The 21516-nt window shown below is 44.0% G+C and overlaps 3 protein-coding genes and 1 non-coding gene across 4 annotated transcripts; all 4 read right to left on the reverse strand.

Annotated features, from left to right (window-relative positions):
* Positions 1-94: 94 nt before the first annotated feature.
* On the reverse strand, positions 95-6980 carry haus6 (HAUS augmin-like complex, subunit 6). The gene is made up of 16 exons (XM_077545673.1): positions 6651-6980; positions 5594-5689; positions 5445-5523; positions 5243-5375; positions 5038-5182; positions 4729-4791; positions 4601-4652; positions 4361-4534; positions 4105-4289; positions 3390-3519; positions 3203-3305; positions 3064-3124; positions 2660-2789; positions 2499-2585; positions 2296-2431; positions 95-852 (listed from the first exon to the last, which is right to left on the reverse strand). The coding sequence occupies exons 1-16, from the start codon at positions 6773-6775 to the stop codon at positions 359-361; spliced, it is 2193 nt and encodes a 730-aa protein (XP_077401799.1). The 5' UTR covers positions 6776-6980; the 3' UTR covers positions 95-358.
* On the reverse strand, positions 2899-3029 carry LOC144035739 (small Cajal body-specific RNA 8). Its single transcript, XR_013288496.1, has one exon.
* Positions 6981-7275: 295 nt separating the features above from the next.
* On the reverse strand, positions 7276-13442 carry plaa (phospholipase A2-activating protein). Its single transcript, XM_077545446.1, has 13 exons — positions 13209-13442; positions 12245-12438; positions 11793-12014; positions 11480-11647; positions 11072-11207; positions 10822-10991; positions 9835-9986; positions 9530-9749; positions 9335-9400; positions 9195-9266; positions 9007-9114; positions 8752-8916; positions 7276-7947 (listed from the first exon to the last, which is right to left on the reverse strand). The coding sequence occupies exons 1-13, from the start codon at positions 13367-13369 to the stop codon at positions 7379-7381; spliced, it is 2403 nt and encodes an 800-aa protein (XP_077401572.1). The 5' UTR covers positions 13370-13442; the 3' UTR covers positions 7276-7378.
* An 801-nt stretch (positions 13443-14243) lies between these two features.
* rcor2 (REST corepressor 2) lies at positions 14244-20992 on the reverse strand. The gene is made up of 14 exons (XM_077545286.1): positions 20772-20992; positions 19431-19577; positions 18483-18539; positions 18131-18205; positions 18003-18055; positions 17759-17920; positions 17178-17302; positions 17049-17115; positions 16738-16977; positions 16590-16667; positions 16445-16502; positions 16212-16279; positions 15964-16113; positions 14244-15836 (listed from the first exon to the last, which is right to left on the reverse strand). The coding sequence occupies exons 2-14, from the start codon at positions 19552-19554 to the stop codon at positions 15498-15500; spliced, it is 1596 nt and encodes a 531-aa protein (XP_077401412.1). The 5' UTR covers positions 19555-19577; positions 20772-20992; the 3' UTR covers positions 14244-15497.
* Between the last annotated feature and the right edge of the window lie 524 nt (positions 20993-21516).

The raw sequence follows: 21516 nt of genomic DNA on the forward strand, positions 1-21516 counted from the left end.
TGTTAATCTAGCACAAAAAAATGGACACCTTTCAAATATGTAGCATTGAGATTAAACAAATGTTAAACTTTTACTTATTAACTACAAACATGCATTAACCACATGACATCACTTTATTAACTTCTAAATACAAACATTTATAGCATATCTTTACAACTTTTAGTCAAGAAGCAAAACCAACATAAACGGAACTGACATTTCAACTGAGTGATTGGATTACCATCTTTGAAATAATTTGAACTAACAACTTTAAACAAAGGAAAACCGTGTCTTCCATAGTAAATGATGTATATTTAAATTGTGAACGCGAACAAATTTTGACAAACTGAGGTGGAATATGTGAAACTGGAACAATGAGTTAATGCACTTCAGACAACATCTTCTGCTTCTCGTCGTCTATCGGGGAGAACGTAATGAGTTGAGGGAGGCAGTCGTGCTTCTTTAGTGGTGAGATCTTCTCCAGTGCCTCAAGATCCAGTGAAAAAACAACAGGTGGCGACGGCTGCTCACCGCTTGCAGCCGAAACATCACGAGCCAATAGAAGGTGCTCGGGTGAGCCGCCATCGCCTCCTTCTTCCTCGTCGCTATCGAGGCTCAGCGGACTGTCGCAGCTCGGCAATTCGGGCAGCGTTTCTTGCTGCAGGCTGAAAGAGTCTGCTGTGTCCAAGGTGCCCCAAAACGACTGCCGTTTGCTGCGATCTGAAGCGGTGCCGCTGCATGAATCTCCGGGCTGATGCGCGACCTCGCCGCAAGGCTGCGGGTGGGGAGTGAGGCACCTGAGCACGCTCTCCTCGCACGTCTTTGCATCGTCTTCCTCCAGCGCCTTTTGCCAGGAGCTCTTCACATCCAGAACTACAAAAGGGAACAGGAAAAAAAGAATCTGTTTCATGACACTCTTTCGTCTGAATGATTGTATTATACTGCCCCCTTGTGGACACGGCAGGCACACCAGGATGAATTGAAGCATAAAATCATGACACAATGTTTATTTATTTTTTTTACATCACTTTTTTTTAATCAACATAATTGTCAATTAATTTGATAATTGTTTAGAGGCCTTGCGCAACTTAAAATTGCCTAAATAATCCAAATTTCAGCTTATTAACAGTAAATAAAGTGCGGTTTCTAGAGTGACCCATGAAAGTAGTAGTACCTTTGCGTTGGATCCAAATAAGGCATTTGCCAGATGTTGGCAGACAAAAATACTTCAACACTTTTGCTTTTTTCTGACATCAGGGACCAAATCAGAAGCTGAATCCTCGATTGGTTTCAGTTTCAAATGCACCATTTTTTAAGAAAGGATGGATTTTTATTCATTCTAATTTTAAATGGCAGTCCTAATTCTCCCCAAGTACCAAAGTCACTGCCCCCTTGTGGACACGGCAGGCACACCAGGATGAATTGAAGCATAAAATCATGACACAATGTTTATTTTTATTTATCAACATAATTGTCAATTAATTTGATAATTGTTTAGAGGCCTTGCGCAATTTAAAATTGCCTAAATAATCCAAATTTCAGCTTATTAACAGTAAATAAAGTGCGGTTTCTAGAGTGACCCATGAAAGTAGTAGTACTTTTGCGTTGGATCCAAATAAGGCATTTGCCAGATGTTGGCAGACAAAAATACTTCAACACTTTTGCTTTTTTCTGACATCAGGGACCAAATCAGAAGCTGAATCATCGATTAGTTTCAGTTTCAAATGCACCATTTTTTAAGAAAGGGTGGATTTTTATTTATTCAAATTTTAAATGGCAGTCCTAATTCTCCCCAAGTACCAAAGTCACTGCCCCCTTGTGGACACGGCAGGCACACCAGGATGAATTGAAGCATAAAATCATGACACAATGTTTATTTATTTTTTATTTTTTTTAAATCACTTTTTTTTATCAACATAATTGTGAATTAATTTGATAATTGTTTAGAGGCCTTGCGCAACTTAAAATTGCCTAAATAATCCAAATTTCAGCTTATTAACAGTAAATAAAGTGCGGTTTCTAGAGTGACCCATGAAAGTAGTAGTACCTTTGCGTTGGATCCAAATAAGGCATTTGCCAGATGTTGGCAGCCAAAAATACTTCAACACTTTTGCTTTTTTCTGACATCAGGGACCAAATCAGGAGCTGAATCATCGATTGGTTTCAGTTTCAAATGCACCATTTTTTAAGAAAGGATGGATTTTTATTTATTTTTATTTTAAATGGCAGTCCTAATTCTCCCCAAGTGCCAAAGTCACCGAATGAATTCATCTCCCGGCTCTTGGAAAGTGACGGGAACAGCGGCAAGCAACTCACTCAAACTCTCAGGCGTGCGAGGAAGCTGCTTTCTGGTACCGAAGGGATCTCCATGAAGGATGCTGAGAATGTTCTCCAGTTCCAAACCTGCCGGCCTGCCTGCTGTCGGACTGGCTGTGATTACAGCATCTGCAAACTTTTACACAAACGTTATCAGGGCATTGTTGTTGCTTATTTGACCCCCCCCCCCCAAAAAAATATACCTGGTCAGCCAGGTTATCACATTCCATGTCTAATATTGGTTGCATCGTCGCCTCTGAATGACCGCTACCGGTCGCCCCCGCGGTGGCCTGGCGAGACGTCGCGAACGGACAATGAGGATGACACGAAAACAAAAACCGTCAAAACAAAAGTGAAACGGCACCTGCGGCGGCTCGGGTGACGGCGACTCTCGCCGAGCAGATGGAGGAGGCACGTCGAGAAGCCAGTCAAGAGAGGAGTTGAGTTCGGACGGCTCGGCGGCCGGGCTTCCGACTTCTGCTGCTGGATAACTGCTGCTTCAAAACAAGATGGCGGTAAGGAGCGTTTCATGTCTGGAAACGCCAGTGTAGTGAAGAACGATACAAAATTGTGATCTGGGAGGGGGTGGGGGGGGGGGGGGTGTAATGTCTGCTCCGTATCTGTCTGTGGTGATTTCTCTTCACTCACCACAGTCATCAGAGAGCACGGATGCTATGGGGAGGACTAGTGATGGACAGAGCATGGCTTAGGACTGCCCAAGTATCTGCCTCCCGACACAGAAAAAATAAATAAAAAAATAGGCTGTACCTTTTGAGGTCCGAGGAAATATTGCTTTCCTCCTCCGCCGGATGACACTCTGAAGACTTCTCTGGAAGTTGGCACGAGCCACAGGAGACGTTTACAACCCAACCCAAGTGGACGGCAATCGCCGTTGGTCGTCACTCACCGGGAAGCTTTGCGGGAAACTGGGAGAAGACGCAACTGGCGTTGCTGGCGCCGACCGCTGCTCCAAACGACAGGGGAGCCATTGGTGAAAGAAAGCCGAGTGCCTTTGAAGAAGAAGAAGAGGAAAAAAAGGATTTAAAAAAATCATACTTCGTTTGGAAATGTGTCAACTTCAAATGACCACTCACCGGATCGTCCCCGAGCAATGGGACTAAAGATGCGTCTTTAAAAGAGTCGGCCCACTTCCTCTCCGACTCGGCTTCCAGCTCTCCGATGCCACTCATCACCTCAGGAATTTCCTCCTTGGAAAGCTTCAGTCTGTTTTATACCATACAACAAATGACATACGCAACAAAAATAACGACTCCCACCGTATATATAAAAATACTTTTGTTTTAGAAACATTTACCAGAGCTAACGCTGGAGTCAACAAAAAATCCCTTGACGGGCTAATAGAAAATTAGCGTCAATTCCCAGGAGTGATATTCCTTCAAATAACCAATACTATGTTTGTATGTGAATAACATATAAATATACTCAAAGGTATATTCTTGCTAATCTGTGGGGGGGAAAAAAGCCATTCATAAAGTGAAACAGCCACTTCTTCTGCGCATGCACAGAACCACACTGCCCCTATGAGGTCAACAAATGCACAGCAGGTATTTAGTACTATTATTTTACTTTTTTTTCTTTTTTTTTTCCTTCAGGAGAGCTCAGTATTGTTCATTCGATTTGACATCATCATTGCTCTCCTTTTTTTAAAAAAACAAACAAACAAATAAATTTAAAAAAATTAATAAATGTTTTTTTTTTTTTTTTTCTATTATTTTACTTTTGTTACCAATGTCTTTTCTGGCTGATCTGATTGTGTTTATTAATCTTTTTTTCTCCCGCACAGCTTACCTCAGCAGCTCAAGTTCCCGCAGCTGACGGGCCAACTGCTGCTGTTTTTGCTGCAACTGTGGCAGGTTGAGCCGCGGCGCGCCACCGCGCGGCTCCTCCCTCAGGAGGCGCAGGGCGTGGTTCATCAGCTCCAGGGGACACAGGAGGTTCAGCCGGCCCGCCTCGTAGGCTTTCCCCGAGCTCAACTGCCAAACGCACATCGGGCGTCACGCAGCGTGCCGGGCAAGTCGGGAAGAGCGAGCGGCGCCGCGCTCACCTGCTGAGGGCGCTGCTCCACCTTCTCGAGCAGGCTACGGGGAATTTGCAGGGGGCGGCCCGCGCCGTCTAGCGCGTACTGGTCCACTTCTCCCGCCAGCACACTTTCCATCGCCCTTCGGTCCGGCTCGGTCGTCGACATCATTCCGTCCACGGCCGCCCACAGGGATCGAACCTGAACGCAGCGACTTGCTTTCTTATTTCCCGCCGACGCATCTCACATTTTAAACATTGCCTGTACCGTTTCTGGTTTATCAGCAGAATCCTCTTGGACAGAATCACCAACGTGGCGTCTGGAACATCAAACCATGAAACAGACTGACCCAGTATCGTGTAAGAATAACAGCTGAGGGGAGGGGGGGGACCTACTCGAGTAGCTCGTCATACTTCTTACTCTCAGCTGTGAGCTCTTGCAGAGAATTTATGATGCTCCTAAAAGACAAAACACACACTGAACTCATGACGGGAGTGTGAAATATTACACCAAAATATCAATTTATAATAAATCTGAGATAATTTTTTTTATTGCAATACAGATTAATTTATTACCCGTTACCGTTTAAAAAAATACAAAGGGCATTGAAAAAAAAAATTGCATCTTAACTGTCAACTTTTAATAAAATTAAACAATATAATGATTATAAACGTTTGAATTCCGACACTCAAGAAAGGCCTCACTGGGTTTTTTCCTGCTCCTCCAGAAAAACGCGATCCTGATGCGCCACCTCTTTCAAAAAGTTCTTTTTGATCAGGTGGAGTCTCTTCACCGCCATACCGTGCGAAGACGTCGGCTTGGTGACAGCATCGAGAACGCAGCTTTTATCTAAAAGAAACACCCGACGATAAATCCCAAGATTTTTTTTGTCGCTGAATAAGGGCCTACCTGTGGTGAACTTTTTCATTTCCTTCAGCATGACTTGCGTGGCTAAATGGAGCATCAAGCTGATGAATTTGGGGCCTCCGGGCGAGAGTAATAACGACGCGAGAACTTTGCTGCCTGGGTAACCAGTTTCAACCTATAAGAACACACAAATACAAAAAAAACCCAATATGCATCAAGAAGGTCGAGGAAAAAAAGACCTCACCATTATTTCTCGCAACCAATCGCAGGTTGCTTTGCGAAACTCAGCATCTTGCTTAGAACTGTAGGAAGGTAAGCAAAACCTAAAAAAGAAAGAGACTTCATGAAAATGAATCCACAGGGACACGCGTATCCTGAAAGATGTCTCCTTACTTGTATGTCTGCTGAAATCGTGTTGGGTCGAGTTTTTCCAACAGAAATTGGGTAACAATGTGGAATGCATCCTTGTTGGGTTTATCAAACATATTCCTATTAAGCACAAGACAATAAAAGCGTAAAAACAGTAGCTTGAGAGACTATTTAGACACGTTGCTATTAATTATTAGGTTGCAACCTCCTATCCAGTGCGTTTTCAATGTCTCCTTCTTCCAACACACATGAATCAAATAATAAGGATTGCCATCAGGCTTCCGCAGAGCTTGTTGGCGAGCTTATCATTTGATTCAAGGATGATAACACGGAAAACAGGCAGGATAGGCCCTCTTTAGGACCAGACTTGGGCACTCTTGAATACGCTAAGTCGCTAACATAATTGCGGATTGTGGATGCCAGCACATGGCGGCAAATTACTATCGCGGTGGTTATTTTGCCGTGACCGGCATATCACCACACCAAGTACAAATTCTCCGTCTGTGAAATGTGTACAATCTAGTGGTGTTGTGGGGAGCGCTTTATTTAATTTAGTATATTTCCAATTTCTTGCAGTCAGTCGGGAGTTGTAAACGAGCCGTTTTAGTGAACAATTTCGATGTAGCTTGCTTGTGACGAATCTGCCGAGAGGAAACACAAAATGACTGGACTGATATTGCCTTAACGGCCACAGTTGGAATCGGGAGTTGAGAAGTTGAACCGTGAAACACGGCAGCCCACAAACAGCTAACGTTAAGATAACCTATTCACGGCCAATCTACTGTAATCACGGTAAAATAGCAGATTCATGGCTGGCCAATAATTCCTCGCTCTGGCGATTGACCGATCAAAGCCGTTCACGGCAAAATAACGCTAGCAGGAAAGTTGCCGGTCAGGGTAAAATAAGCACGGCCAACTTCTGTCTAAATGAAGCTCCCCAACTCGCTTTGATGCCACCAGATGCAGAATTTTACGGTAAATCTTAAAGCGTTGAACCGCCATAAGTCACAATTTTAACTTGCATAGACATTTACTGGAAAGTTTCAGGAAATATTCTACCAAAGACAAAGGTAAGACTTACGGTCCCAGGTTGATGTGTTTTGAGGCGGTCTTGATGAGATTCTGGTGCTCTTCAGGCTCAAAGCCAAGCTCAAGAAGACTAAACCACAAATATTTGCCGTTGCGTTTTTGCATTTGGCTCGCCATCGTTACTTCGGGGGGAAACGGCACAATAAACAGCTTCGTTTTGCTTCAACAGCCAACAACTTCAATTCAAAAGTAGAATGAGACAATCGTCAATTTATAAGGACTTTCCTACATGTTTGTCAAGAATGCCTTACTGCACGCACAGCGTGAATATCAACCAGTATGTAGGTCCGTGAAAACAACCGCCAAACTTTATATATATTGAAAAAAACCCGGATGTTGTCTTCTTCGGTGGTTGTGTTGTGACGTACTTCCGCTATTACACATTTGACAAGGCGCTCCCAGCGTAGTGGAGCTACAACGCAGTACATAATACACGTACGTACGTTTGTTGTGGAAGAAATGATTTACGTATAAGTTGTTTTAGGAAACGTTTTCAATTGCCAGCGTGATGTTTTAATTTTAGGTTTGATCCCTTGATAACATGTTACATAAACACATACCGTATCATTCATTCAAACATAAGTGAAGGCTATTTGCAAAGGAATATATAGAATACATAACCTTGAAATTTGTCCTTTTATTAACTGCAGAACATACAAGTCAGTGTTTCATCAGTTCATCGATGTCAGAAAGATATTTTTCACAAGATTGTCATTCTTATCATTGCAGTTCTTTTAAAACCAGTTGACAACACTCGCCGAGCTTGGAGGGATCGGACACGGAGGAGTACCGGGAAATCTGTGTGTTGACCCCCAGGGAGCGGGCCAGGTCCTGGGCCGTTTGGTCGGAGGCCACGGTGGTTCCCAACGCGACCAGCAGCCGAAACACAGCTTCCTTATCCTGTACGGTCTCGAGAGCTCGGCTGGCTACAGAGAGGCACTGGGCTTTGGCCTCCAGGTCGGGTTGGTTGTGCAGGCAGCCGGCGTAGTTCAGCACCAGGGTGGCTAGAGCAATGTGGATGTTCTTATTGCACACGGTGGCCAAGTCGGCCGCCCGCGACAAGACGGTTTCGCGCTGGGCCATGAGGAGCGCTTGGCCGTGGCTGCTGCTGAAGCAGTTGCACAGGATCCGCAGCGCCAGCATCTGATTGGCTGCGCGGCCCTCGGGCCTCATCAGGCTCAGGAGGTGGTTGCACAGCTGGACGCCCTCCGCCTCGCCGCACAGGCTCTCATTGACCTGCGGGTGGCGCACAGCCAGCCGTAGAATGTCCAGGACTGGAAATACAATATCTAGAGAAATGGAGAAGAAACACTCATTTTCAGCTCCAAATCAAAACCTGGGCTTTCAGGTGAACTTTCAAGATAAGGCAAAAATGCATCATCAATTTTCTAGTATAGCTACCACAAGTCACTCAGGGGTGTGGGGGGGTATTTTTCAAAACCGTCGCCCCCAGAATCCACGTTCAGTGGGTACGTTCAGTATGTCAGGCAGTACAAGGAAAGGAGACGTTTTTCTTTTTAACATTCTGAAATTAACTCATTCACTGGCAGCCATTTTCACTGAAGCAACTCCCTTCGCTCCCGGCTGTTTTACTGGATTTTGACTGATTTTGCAGGGCCCACAGAATATTGTGTGCTATCGCTCTAAAAACACGGTACCTACCAAAAGAAAAAATAGAGTTTCTTCTTTCATCAGAAAAAAAAAAGGATATTTCTATCTGTTTCCATTTTGCAGCAATTTAGCATTAGAATATAGCTAAGTTTCATCATTATTCACAAATCTGTTTAGAACTGTGGTTAAATGAGCTTTTTTTCAACATGGTCCTGGTTGATCGATTTTGCTCTGCTGCCACCTGCTGGCCGTTTTTGTAATAACTACCATTTCCTCAACTGTTCTCTGCAGTTGAAAGGCCGCATCAAAGCCTTCTGTATGTTCTAGCATAAAAAAATAACATTAAAAAATGCATAAATACGTCTTTGGGACACTTAAAACATTTCAAATAGAACATATTCATACGTTTTTGGGAGCAAATAAGTTAAGCTTCAATTTCCCCCATAAGCCCAACACACTTAAATTTCTTGCAGCTCATGTACCTTCAGGCCAGTGCGAGGCCTTCCAGAGGAGGTTGATTTGTTGAATAGTTGGCGGGCACTCGTTAGGGCCGCAGACGGACGCCAGCAGCCTCTCCAGACTTTCCAGGAAGTCTTCGGAGAGCTTGTGTTCCTGAGGGGCCCCTTCGTTCAGCTCTTTCAGCTTGCCTGGTCAAGAAAGGAACAAATCCAGACTTCTCACAAACATGTCACAAAGGCCAAAGTTTTCATCTGCGGCTAAACATGCTCATTGCTCACCAACGATTTGTGAAATATTGGCTTGCTCAAAGGTCAAGCCATCAGTCATAGGGAAGTAAATGTTGGTGCTTTTCTGTCTTGGTGCTTCTGAAGAATAAGCACCCCCACCTGTCAATGAAATCAATCAAAATCCTCGTCTAAGTTTTGGCTTTTTGTATCCGATTGGGTCAGTTGAGAAAATGGCTAACCTGTGATGGGATCTGCCACGCCTTCAGGAGCAACTAAAGCAGGGTCAGATCCGGGGATGTAACGCCCAGAGCCTAGGAGAGGTTTTCAGGCCATGTCAGTAGCGAACCAAACCTGTCCGTTTTCAAGCCAAATACTGCACCTGTGAAGGGATCGCCTCCGAAATTTGGCCTTCCATCCGTGGACCCTGGGATGTAACGAGCTCCTCCTGCCGGACCAACAAACAAGAACATTTTGACACAAGAACAAGGTACGACGGAAAGTCCTGGACATTTTCCGGCCCACCTCATATGTGACATCGCAACACATCTTTTAACGGAAAAAGTGTCTTCCTCACCAGTGAACGGGTCGCCACCAGCGGGTTGTGAGGGCCCCACTTCGTGTCCTTTGGTGTTCTCGATGATAAAATTAGCAACCTGGTCCAGAAACATGGGGCTGAGGTCGTTCTTCTGCAAAAAGTTGTGCGCCGTCAGCCAGGGGTCCTCTGACACATTGTAAGGCAGCTTCATGGACGGACCGCCCTCGTTCACGTCAATTGTGAAGACGTAATCGTACTCCTGCAGGGTTACAGCAAAACACAATGTTCCTGAAAATAAAGTCTCATGTGTATTAAGCTTGTTATCACCAAGCACAAGGCCTCACCTTTCCTTCATACATGACACTTTTGGAGGTCTGCTGGTTTGAACCACCGACCACATCGCCAATTTTCACCCAGCGACTCTCGCTGACACTCCACTGGTATGCCTCCACTTTCTCCCCATCTTTAATCAGACGTGTCTGTCCATCGCGATTCCCTGGAACAACAAAAATGTCAACAATGTGGCCTCAAAGATATGTCCATAAAAATCAAGATATAGTGCTATGCTTGTCACTATTCAATCTTTTTTTTTAAATCAATGATAATATCGATTATTCAATCAAATAATTGATGAATCTAGTTTTTGGGGTAATCCACTAAGTTGAATTGAGTGGACACAAGCACTCATAATTTATTATTTTCTATACATATGCTTTATTAAACACCAACAAAATTAGTCTATGCTAAACGGTTAGCAACCGCGATTAGCATTAGCGCGCTAGCGATTACCACTTAAGGTAAACAAACACCACCATTTAGCTCACACATACATTATTATATCTACATTACACATGTAACAGTGTTTTAAAAGTGACTTACAGACGACGTTTCAACATTATTCCATGAGTAGACAAGGGTAGAGCTAGCTGTTAGCTGCATGAGGTCAACAACTGCCTGTTTCAGTCTTCTTCTGGCCACGTTTAGTGCAAGACTGCCCCCTACTGGTTAAGTGATGAACACCTCAAACTGAGTGGCAGGTGATATTTTGGAATAATTACAGCCAAAATGCTTTTTAGGAAGTTTAGAACTTCCTCTCCTGTGTTTTGGGTACGCTCAATTTGCTGTATTGTCTTTAATAATAACCCACTAACTAAATAAACAATGTCAGTGAGCGTTTTGAAGTAGACGTCCACCATTTCGGCCACTAGATGGTGCACTAACGGAAGAAATAAAGATCAAATCACAGCCAACCTATTTTTGAAGTCGATTTATCTGACTTTCTCCCTCCAGCCCTACTTTTCAATAAAAAATATTTCCTTTTAAAGCAATACCAGACTCGTTGAGGTGTTCCCTTCCAGGAAGCTCATCGACTTTGATGTCTCCGAGGTCTCCCGTTTTGGGATCGATAATGGCATTCGAGAGCTCATCCTCAAAAGCCTGAAGATCCTGAGCGCTCGCCACACGGTCCTCGGCCTCCGTAAACACTCGAATGATGCCGTCACTTTGGCGGGACAAGACAGTGAGCCAAAAGATGCATTTAAGAAAGAAAGGGGGGGGAAAAAAAGCTTTGGAAAGATTTACCTCGCTCCGACTGCAATGTCGCCGTTGGGTAGGATGCAGCAGCACCACACGGACTGAGCGGGCAGGCGGATGGTCTGCATACACTCCCCGCTCCTCCATATTCGCACGGTTCGGTCCTCTCCTGTGCTCACAAAATCTAGCGCAACGAGCAGGGAAAAAGCCAGATTACAGTCAACACACATTTATTGCAAAGCAGAATTAAAAATTTAACATTTGAGCTTAATGCTAACAGATAATGCAAAACACAATGAAAGGGCTACTAGAAATTAGCATATATGCTCTAATTTTCAAACAATTGACACACATGGGACAGCAATACATACAAACAGATGCATTTTGTCCCAGTAAACTACACTAGTGGGTGTCCATTTTACTGTGTTTTTAAAATCTAATACCAGGCTGACAAACCTTGACTATTGGGGAAGAGGGCAATGCTGTAGATGTAGTTAGTGTGTCCGTAGTACACGTGTGCACATTCGCCTGTCACCAGCCACCTCCTGATGCTGGTGTCATTGCTACAAGAGAAGAACTCAGTGCTGCTGATCACCACAAGTCCTCGTACGCAATCCTCATGACCTAAAACGATACAAAAAGTCATTTCTGGATGATGAACGAGAGCCGGGTGACTATAAGCGATTGCGGTTACATCATCTAGCAAAACTCTTTTTCAAATGTCTTAGAGCCATGACTGATGCTAAGAAGTTGATGTGGTGCCGGCTACCTGTAAATGTCCTCTCGCATCGTCCAGCTTTCCAAAGCTTTATGGTTTTGTCTGCCGATCCAGACAGCATGAGGCCTTGCTCGGGCAACAAGGCAACTGCCCACACCGCTGCGGAATGGCCCTGCAGCGTCATCATGCATTTTTCATTGAGCCAAACTTTGGCAGTGGTGTCCCAAGAGCCACTCAAAAGTGTCCCGAACTTCCCAGAGGAGAGAGTGCAAACTGTGGACATAACATTTGAAAGCTCACACAGTAGATATGACGCTGAGTTATATATTTGCATGATACCCCTAAATAGGGATTAGGGGGTACGGATTGAGCACTTATTCCCTACTCCCGAATATAATGGTGATATTTATATAGTGGACTATAAATTCAATCATTAAGTCAAATGAAAAACATTGGTTTCTCTATTTAATGGATAAGGAGTCATTTAAAATGGCCATGCTCACCTGTGTTTTTGTGACCTTTCAGCGTGTACAAGGGCTGTGGTTGGTCCGGTGTGAATACGCATATGTTATTATCGTTCCCCCCTGTGGCAATGAGTCCTCTGGGGTACATTTCACTCGGGGCGATGACGCACACACATGATACAAAATTTGAGTGGCCGGACATACATTGCATCTCTGTGAAAGCGTTGTCGGGGCTGTCAACAAACAGGAAACAACAAGTGAATTTTAGTGTCATTGGAAGGAGATATGCGCTTCCAGCTGTTGGTTGAATGGGACAAACAGCATACACCTGCAAGGAGCATGGTCAACATATTACTCACGCGTTACTTTAAGGAATTATATATATATATATATATATATATACACAATTCCTTAAAGTCCTTTTGTGCTCTTAAAAAAAAGAGAGACCAAAACAAATAATTTAAAAATGTTTTTCATCATTATTAATCTGAACTGAACTCAACTGACCTTAAAAAAAGAAAGATGAATAGCATTTAAATTAATTAATTGGGAAAATTATAGCTTTTTAAAAACACAGAAGCAGAAAGATTTCATTTTACTTTACTAATTTTATGTTTATTGTGAATTTAACTTTGGAATATATAAGCATAGTACGTGTATTAAAAAAAAAACATGATATATACTTTGTGTTAAAGGCTTTTTTAAAATAATTTACATAAATAGGTAATTGTGCGTTTTGCTGAATTACATATTTATGCAATATAAAGTAAGTACAAATTAAAGTGTATGTGCAGGACAATAACAAGTGCTCCAGCTGAATGAATGACAAAGCTAATTCGGATAGCACTTGTACAAACGCGTTCTAGAAGAAATTAGAGCATTTTAAAGCAGCGAGATGAAAAGCGCTTTATTTGGTTATTCCTCGTAAGATGTTTATGAACTATTAGGACAACACAGTCACTTTATAAGCTGTTTTGTAGGCTAGCAAGCTAACGCTAGATACCTTGAGTTTGGGACCCAGATCCTTCCGGTCCGGTCTCTGGACACAGAAACAAACGCTCCTTCCGGCGAAACAGCAGCCGCAAGTCCCCGAACGTCCATTTCGTGAGCCGGAATGGAACACCTGAGTCTATAAGAGTTGGATGATGCCGTGTTTTCTTCCATTTTGACGGTGAAACCCAGAAGAACCGTGGGAACTCTGACACGATACCGCCAGGGGGACGAAAGCTAGCGGAAGCAGAATGACATCATCCGGGTTCCGCTCATTCACCGAAAATATTTGTATCCAAATCGTTTTTGTTCTTCTTGTTGCTGTTTAAATTAGTAAGATACGAAATTATGCATTCATATAATACATTTTCACAGGTTATATTTATATTGTTTGTAGCGCCTCGCTCAGGGGGTTGGCCCGTTGCTGCGATACGTCAACGCATGCGCCATGTTGGATGGGGCAGAGTCTCGGTAACTCATAACTTGAGAAACCGAACAAACACAACTGGTTGCTTTTGTTGATGTGATGATTATGAACTTTCGTTCTGTCTGATTTCTCAGTCCTATGTAGTGTGATACAAGTTAAACAACTAACAATTAAGGAATTCTAAAAGGTCAAACAAGACATCGTTGGTGCTGAGTCTGAATATCTTCTTCCGTCCTGCCACTTTTGACACATCAAATATGGCGGCGACAACACCGTACATTTTAATGATCCACACGGCATCTGCCTCAACCACTAATCGACGCATTGCCAATTAAAAGCCTACTTGCACGTCATCCGTTTGTTTGGCCGCGTGAGTAAAGCAGACGAGAATCCGTCCAGTTACAAGTGAACCACCCTCCAAATGATAAAAGCATTATAGGCAACGTAAGCGCACTGACGACTTGAGCAGTTGTGAGCAAAGCTCGTCATCTGCAATCGTTAGAGTAGAGCGAGTCTGTAATGTCCGTCTCAAATTCCTCGACTGATTAAAATAGAACTACAGGGTTATATATCGTTTTACATGCAACAAACAAATCCAATGATTACTATTGGAAACTGAACTGTGGTCATTTCTTTATTCTAGAAAAACAAACACATGGAAACGTAGAACAATTTCTCACGAACACGCCGTTTTTTTAAATGAAAAGTAAACTTAAGAAGGGAATCAAAGCCAAACGTGTATAGAATAGAAGCGACTTGAGATCCCAGTAGCGGCCCTTTAACGTGCTCTGGCAGGTTAGTCCTTAGTCGGCCAAACATGCTACCAATAAAAATTAAATGCAACAATTTGGACAAGGTTCCTGTATCAAAACACTTTAGCAGCTGTCATGAGAAAGTCAAAGTCTTTTTTTTCCTTATTTGTGCTTTTAAAGCGAGAACTGACTTTGGCTGAATAAGTTGTAGGAGACGAGGTAAGACGACTCACAACTCAAGTCACACACAAAAGGCTCCTTAGTGCTTAGTCAATAATAATAACAATAATAAACCTAAACTATTATCTACCGAAGAGCTCAGAAGTGAAAGATCCAAATGTCTAGTAAAAAAAATAATAAAATAAAAAATCACTCCAGTTCAGACCAGTAGGACATGGCTGCAAGAAGAGGAAGCTTAACTTCCGTTGCTCTTCTTTTTCTCCACAACCCATTCTGGAAAAGTTTCCCCTCAGCTATTCAAAACTGGTCAACATTGTACCTGCTTTTTTTTTTCCCTCTTTGAGGGTTCGTTCCACTTGTAAAGCAAAAGCTGTTCATACTGCAAGGGGTTAGATAGTGTTTGGTGAGCTATTAAATATGTGTTGAATAACAGTGGTCTGGAGGTAGGTGTAAGAGTGCAGGTATAATACAAACACTTAAGAGCTGACATTTTGGACTACAGTGCTCACAAGATGCTGTGAAAACATTTTGTGTGGCTCAAGGGTTACAAATTTCCAAAGTGGGAAACTTTCCATTGGAACTAATAGGGATAAACCTGGATTTTTTTTTTCAAATTTTTAAAAGGTTGGCTCCAAAGAGGAAATGTCTTCTTCTTTTTTTACATTTTTGCATAATGCTGAGTAAGTACAATATTTACTCAGAAGGGAATTTAAAAAAAACTAAAGAACACCAACTTGTGAAAACAAAAGAGTTCTGTTGTGGTGTGTGTGAGAAAAGAAAATATTTATGCTCTAATGTGAAATCTCTCTCATTCTCAATCCTCATTAATTGCCCATAGAAAGTTTCCAATTTGGAATATTTCCAACGTAACTTCCCGTGTAAAATTCCCAGAAACTTTTCTGGAAATGTACTGAAAATGTCCGACCCGTTTTCGTTTCTTCTCCTAATGCGAGTTGGCCTGCTCCACCTTGATCCCCACCAGTGACGGTGGCATCTGCATGGCGGCGGAAGGCGAAGAGCTCGGCGGAGAAGCCCGGAGGCCGGAGCCACCGGAGGAAGTGACGGCGGGCCGGATGAGGGGCGGCGGCGGGTGGTTGTGAGGGGCCCGGTTCTGCAGTGGGCGGGTCTGCAGCGGCGGGGGCTGGCGCAGGAGGCTGGGTGGCGCGGAGGGCGGCGCCGGGCGCAGCAGCGGGGGAGGCTGGGACAGGGACGAGGGGGTCTGGGTGGAGGAGTGGGGTGAGGAGCTCCCGGTTGCGTCTGGAGGGGAGTCCTCCATCTTGACCTTGAGAAGAAAAGGAGAGGAAACAACAATGAATTTTATGCCTGGTGGGCGTTAAACGCTAGCAATGATGCTATGTGTACTTTTCTTTTTGATGACTTCCCCCCCCCCACCAGTGGCAATTCCTCACCTCTTCCTCCTCTGCTCCCCCTTCTGACGGGGCCACAATCTCCTCACCGCCTCTCCTCAGGTCCTGGGTGGCCACCTGCTCGGCGGCCCACTCCCTCAGCACCTCATCCAGGTTGAACCTGCGGCGGTAGCTCACGAAGAAGGAACTCACCTGCGAGCGTGGGACAGAACAAACAGTGAAGGTTGTGTAGGGTGGAGAACAAGTGTGTGTGCGTGTGTGTGTGTGTGTGGGGGGGGGGGGGGTCTCACCTGAGGGGACGTCTTGTTTCCGATCACTTCAGCAATGGCTGTGAAGTCTTTGCCATAACGGCGGATCGCTGAAAGGGATGCATGAGGAAGAACACCGGAATTGACACTCATTGTTTTTAATGCATGTTTCTACTTGATGCTAACATACAAATGGAAACTCCATCGGCACAAAGGCTAACAGTTAGCATCTATGTGTTGTTGTTCAGATAATACTCATTTCTCCTCATGCTCACCTTGCACAGCCAGCAGCTGCTCCTCTGTAGTCCAGCGAGCGTTCATCTTGGGGGTGGGCTGCAAAAGAGGAGCGCGTCGGTTAGGAGGAAATGGTGACATCCTCTCAGCAGGGTGTGGCGAGGGGGGGGGGGGGGCAAATAGTACCTCGGTAGGTCTGAACGCGTCGACGCTTTCATTCAGACTCAGTTTCAAGCTACTGTTGCTCTGTTTAATACTTTGGACCTGAAAGAGGACGTCAAGAGCCTGTTTAATTGGCGGACAGACGGACACGGACATCCAGGACGCCTGTCACCTGTCGCTTGAGTGACACCAGCTGCGCGTCCAGCTGCCTCGTCGTTAGCACGCCCGAGTCGTGCGAGGCCGACAGGGACGTGATGTCGGCCTGCTCCAGGTGCATGCCCTTCGGCGGCCGGCGGCGCGCTCGGAGCGGGTGGTGGCGGTACTGAGCCCCGATGTTCTCCTTCTTGATCGGGCCCGAGCGACCCGGGATGACCTTGTCCGAGGCGGCGCTGTTGGAGTTTTGTTTGGCCGCCTGTGCGGACGCGGGATCTCGCTTGATATGCTTGCTTGGTGGTTGTGCCATGAGATTTATTTTCTGCTCACCTCCTTCTTAGCGACAAGCTCAAAGTCAGTGTCGCTGCCGGGATCTCCTTCCTCCAGCTCGTCATTGCTACATTTGAAGAAAATTCATTGAGCTTTTTGTTGTTGATCCAAAACGCCGTTTGTTCTCACCTATCATCTTTCTCCCTCTTGCTGACCAGCCTCCTGGCCTGGCGGTCCATAACGGAGGTTCTGGTTCTTGTCTTCTTCCAGCTGTAGTAGTACTTCACCAGACTGGAGATCAGCTTGTCTGGAAGCTAAAAACACAAAATTGTTCAATGTTAATAAGGGAATTCGGCGATTGCAAGTAAATGAATATTAACTCATTCACTGCCATTGACGGCTATAGACGTCAAAAATTAATTTGAACTATTTCTATTAGTTTAACATTTTTTTCCACTTCTGTTAACAAGGGTATGAACACCTATAATTTTTTTTATTGAACATTTAGAACAGATATAAAATGTGTGATTAATTGTGAGTTAACTATTGAAGTCATGCGATTAATTACAATTAAAAAAATTAATCGCCTGACGCCCCTAATTTTTACCAATCTTCTCTTTTTTTCCCTCAAAAAAGATTATTAAAAAAAGTCTAGGTTTTCATACTCTTAACAAAAGTGGAAGAAAATGTTAAACTAATAGAAATCGTTCAAATGAATTTTTGACGTTTATAGGCGTCAATGGCAGTGAATGAGTCACGTGGTGTCTCACCATCTGCTGTATGCGGTGGAAGCTCTTGCCGTGGAAGCTGAAGGCCTGCTCGAACAGCACTTTGTCCTCCACCGTCCATTCGTCGGGGAACGGCGTGAAGTTGGCCAAGTCGGCCAGCGAGCGCTCCACGTCGTGCTTGTGCCACAGCAGCATGCCCAGCGCCTGGCGGCAGCGTTAACGTTTTGCTCTGTGGCGCTCACGCATTCTCCGATACGACGGTTAACCACAGTCCGGTCTACTCTACCTGCTCCATGTTGTAGCCATGTTTCTCCTTGGCCATCAGGATGTATTCGTCCACTGCATGTGACAACGTAATGAGCGTCACCAAAGCGTTACGATCGGGCGGTATTTGGTCAAAGTGCGAGTACGTACGCATTGCATCCGACAGCTGACTGTTGGGACACCAGACCAACATGCTCCTCTGGTCCTTCTCATTATAACGGCTGTCTGAAATTGAGAGCAGATTTCAAGACACTGAGAAAATAGGTTTTTAGCGATCAACGCTCAACACAGTCATGACATCCGTCAGTTTTAGGAATGTAGCCGTACTGGGCAGTTTATCAAATCAATTTTCCCCATTGAAATGAATTGACATGCTATCAATCTTGGCTTCCTTGGCTACTAATCATCTGTTCTGAATACCATTTTTTGGTATCCCTGGTAGCAAGTGATGTCAGGGCTGGGGTAGTATGGTTGGGTGTTTTTTAAAAAAAAAAGTTTTTACCTGGTTTGAACTCCGGGATCTGGGCCTGGTAGTCTCCTCCCACTCGAATCATGCTGTCTGTGGAAAAGTGAGATAACAAAAAGGAAAACCTTAGAGGAAGATGTGGGCGCGTTAGACAACACGACCGCCGTTCAAAAAGTAGCTGGGCGGGACAGACAGGATTGGGACAAGACAGACACGACACAGAAAAACGAATGCATTATAAAACATGACACTGTCTCAGTGGGTCGACTATTTTTGTTTATATCCAAATAAACTCAAATTCTGGTCAAGCCAAGTTTACATTTGTTTTCAGCAGCTGACATCTTTTCCATCCTCTCTATGCCCATTCAAACACAATGTATACGTTATTTATTTATAAGGTTTATATTTATGCTTAGTATGCATTACGGGTGTTAAAATTGCCATTAAAGGGAAATGCCACATTGGGATGTATAGATCTTTCTTTAAAATGTTCCGTCATTGTGTTTTGGGGGTCAATTTTATGTATAAAATGTATTCGTAGTATCAGTGACTATTCAAGACTTTGAGTAAAAAAAGACCTAATCAGGAATTTTCCTGGTTAAATAAATAAATTAAATACTTTTTTTCCATGTTTTTGTAGTTCTCTGTTGCAGTAGTGTCGGCTTGTAATTCATGTCTTTCTTACTGCAAGCATTAAAAGACCATTAAAAAAATCTATTTTATATATATATATATATATATATATATATATATATATATATATATATATATATATATATATTTATTAAATAACCAGCTCAATAATTTGCAATGTCCACAAAAAAAAAAAAAAACTCTAATCAGTCGGCCTCATTTCTTTCTGTGGTCTTTTTTTTTTAATACTAGTATTATGAAGGAATTGCACTTCCCTAACATGGATGACACAATGTGAATTCAAGCCATGGCATCACACGCGTTAGTGTCAGTGTGTGTGTGTGTGTGGACCGTGAGCGTGCTCCTCATCGCTGCTCTCCTCCTCTGAATGCGGCTGGCTGTTGCCGTTGGTTACCGTCTTGGCTCGGCTTCTGGACAGGACGCCGGCCCCAGAGCGCTCCATCACCGAGGGCATGGCTTTGCGAGACACCGCAGACCCTGCACACAACCGCTTGTATTTTAACTCTTTGAAGGTTTAAAACAAATGTTTGAATTGTTGCACTAAATGTTCCTCCCCCTTTTATTTCATTTTTTGGTTCAAAATGTGCATAATGTTACATTGTACTTGGATATTTAGATTTTTTTGAAGTGATACGTCATATTAAGAGTTTTATAACCGTCAGACCAAAACATGTAGACCAGCAGCCACATGACATGTCAAGACGAGGGGAAAAAAGTGCACAATGTGCAGCAGCCTTGTTACACTTTCAAGCCTTCCTCCATCGGTCACATGAGGACACTAGCATCCAAACAACTCAAATTTAGAATGGGTGGGGAATAAGCACTTCTGTGCCTAACTTCCCCCAGTTTGCCTTGCACCTCAAAAAGTGTTTAAAAACGAAATGTAGGACAATGCGAGGCTCTCTGAGGGGGCCTTTGTCTCTCATGATATCCCCCCTCCTTGCGCAATCCCCCAACTGCAACAGCTGTCCTGACGACCCGAGTAATACTTCAAAATCGACATTTACGACGTTTCAGACGATGTTTACGGCTGGGGGAATGACGAATCTAAAGACAATTGTTTCTTCTTTTTTTTTTTTTTAAATGAGTTAATTAGCCTCGGTCATCCCGATGGTAGCCTCGAGCACAATGATCAATACAATATTTATTGAAACGTGATTATTTATATATAAGACGTAATGTCAAGGTTTTAAGTGTTGTTTTAATCGCAATTATGTGTCTTCTTTACCCCCGCAATAACGCCGAATGTACTAATTAGTTAAGATGCCGATAAAGCGAACGATAAACAAATTAAGCCATAAAGCATTTTAACAATAAAAAATGCTTTGTTTTTGTTATTGTGTCAAACACAAATCCGCCCCTTTTGTTTTCAGCAAGCTGAACGTCGCCGCGGCAGCGACCGACTCTCGTGGAAGTCATAAAAAAAAGTATAAATTTTTTCCCTGATACAATAACTCATTTTATTTCCCTTTCGCGGTGTTACGTCGCCTCGTAAAAAGTGGATATATATTTCAAAAGTGGAGCCGCAACCTCCTTCCAAGTGCGGTGTGTGTGCGTATCCAAACATAGTTGGGACGCTAGCGTTAGCCACTTAGCTCGTTGAGGCTAGCAGCACCTCCGCGTTACATTAGTAACGTTTACTCCGAGTTGCGAGTCAACATAACGTTGTACCTTGCGTGCCTCGTTCCTCTGCCGAGCCCCAAACTTATATATATCTCCCTCTTTCACGGTGGCTTTGATAATCTCCTCCGGTGTGCCAAAATAAAGTCTTATTTCCCAAATGACGCTTTAATTCCTCCAATTGAGTACAATGAAGTGAAACGGCGGCGTGGAGCACAAATGGAAGCAGCCGGCGAGCCGTACATCTCCTTAGGAATTGGGAGGTGCGCATCCGCCGCCCGGTGCCTCTCCCAGGCTCCAGCTTCGCCATTTGGACTGAAAAAGTAGTTCGGGAAAAAAGTCGCTAATTGTCGCCCATTCGGCTTGAATGGTGACAGTGTTTATGTATGTTAAAATGCAAAGATGTGCGTTGTAGACTTTTTTGCACACAAACAAAATCATCAACTGGGGACTATTTGCCGGTGTGTCCGCGGAGGGATGCGTCAAGTGTGCATCTCTGTGCCGAGGCAGGCTGTCCAGACTTGCACTGATGTATGCACGGTGGGGGCCGGGGAGTGTGCGTGCGCGAGTGTGAGTATTGAAGGGGGGGTCCACACACTATGAAGCAGCGAGAAGAATAAACTGTTTTATGATTCACGCCTAATTTCAATTAGTGGCTTCTTGCTGCCTTTGTGTTGTCTCACACTTGATGCTGGAACACACACACACACACTCTCTCTCATTTAAGCATGATACACACTTACAGATACTGCCATACTTGTAGACACACTGTCACACTCGTTTATTCTCCATGAGG

The sequence above is a fragment of the Vanacampus margaritifer genome, chromosome 15 (assembly GCF_051991255.1).
Source record: "Vanacampus margaritifer isolate UIUO_Vmar chromosome 15, RoL_Vmar_1.0, whole genome shotgun sequence".
NCBI lineage: Eukaryota > Metazoa > Chordata > Actinopteri > Syngnathiformes > Syngnathidae > Vanacampus > Vanacampus margaritifer.

What these genes read in the sequence shown, in the direction of transcription:
- haus6 (XM_077545673.1), bottom strand. Translation starts at nt 6,775, where the DNA reads ATGGCGAGCCAAATGCAAAAACGCAACGGCAAATATTTGTGGTTTAGT. An exon ending in GAGGAGCAGGAAAAAACCCA is followed by an intron (nt 4,792 to 5,037) that starts GTGAGGCCTTTC and finishes TTTGTCTTTTAG; the next exon opens with GAGCATCATAAATTCTCTGC. An exon ending in CGGGAACTTGAGCTGCTGAG is followed by an intron (nt 3,520 to 4,104) that starts GTAAGCTGTGCG and finishes GGTATAAAACAG; the next exon opens with ACTGAAGCTTTCCAAGGAGG.
- plaa (XM_077545446.1), bottom strand. Translation starts at nt 13,369, where the DNA reads ATGGAAGAAAACACGGCATCATCCAACTCTTATAGACTCAGGTGTTCC. An exon ending in CCTCTTCCCCAATAGTCAAG is followed by an intron (nt 11,208 to 11,479) that starts GTTTGTCAGCCT and finishes TCGTTGCGCTAG; the next exon opens with ATTTTGTGAGCACAGGAGAG. An exon ending in CAATATTTCACAAATCGTTG is followed by an intron (nt 8,917 to 9,006) that starts GTGAGCAATGAG and finishes TTTCTTGACCAG; the next exon opens with GCAAGCTGAAAGAGCTGAAC.
- rcor2 (XM_077545286.1), bottom strand. Translation starts at nt 19,554, where the DNA reads ATGCCCTCGGTGATGGAGCGCTCTGGGGCCGGCGTCCTGTCCAGAAGC. An exon ending in TCCACCGCATACAGCAGATG is followed by an intron (nt 17,303 to 17,758) that starts GTGAGACACCAC and finishes TTGTGTTTTTAG; the next exon opens with CTTCCAGACAAGCTGATCTC. An exon ending in GGGGAGCAGAGGAGGAAGAG is followed by an intron (nt 15,837 to 15,963) that starts GTGAGGAATTGC and finishes TTTCTTCTCAAG; the next exon opens with GTCAAGATGGAGGACTCCCC.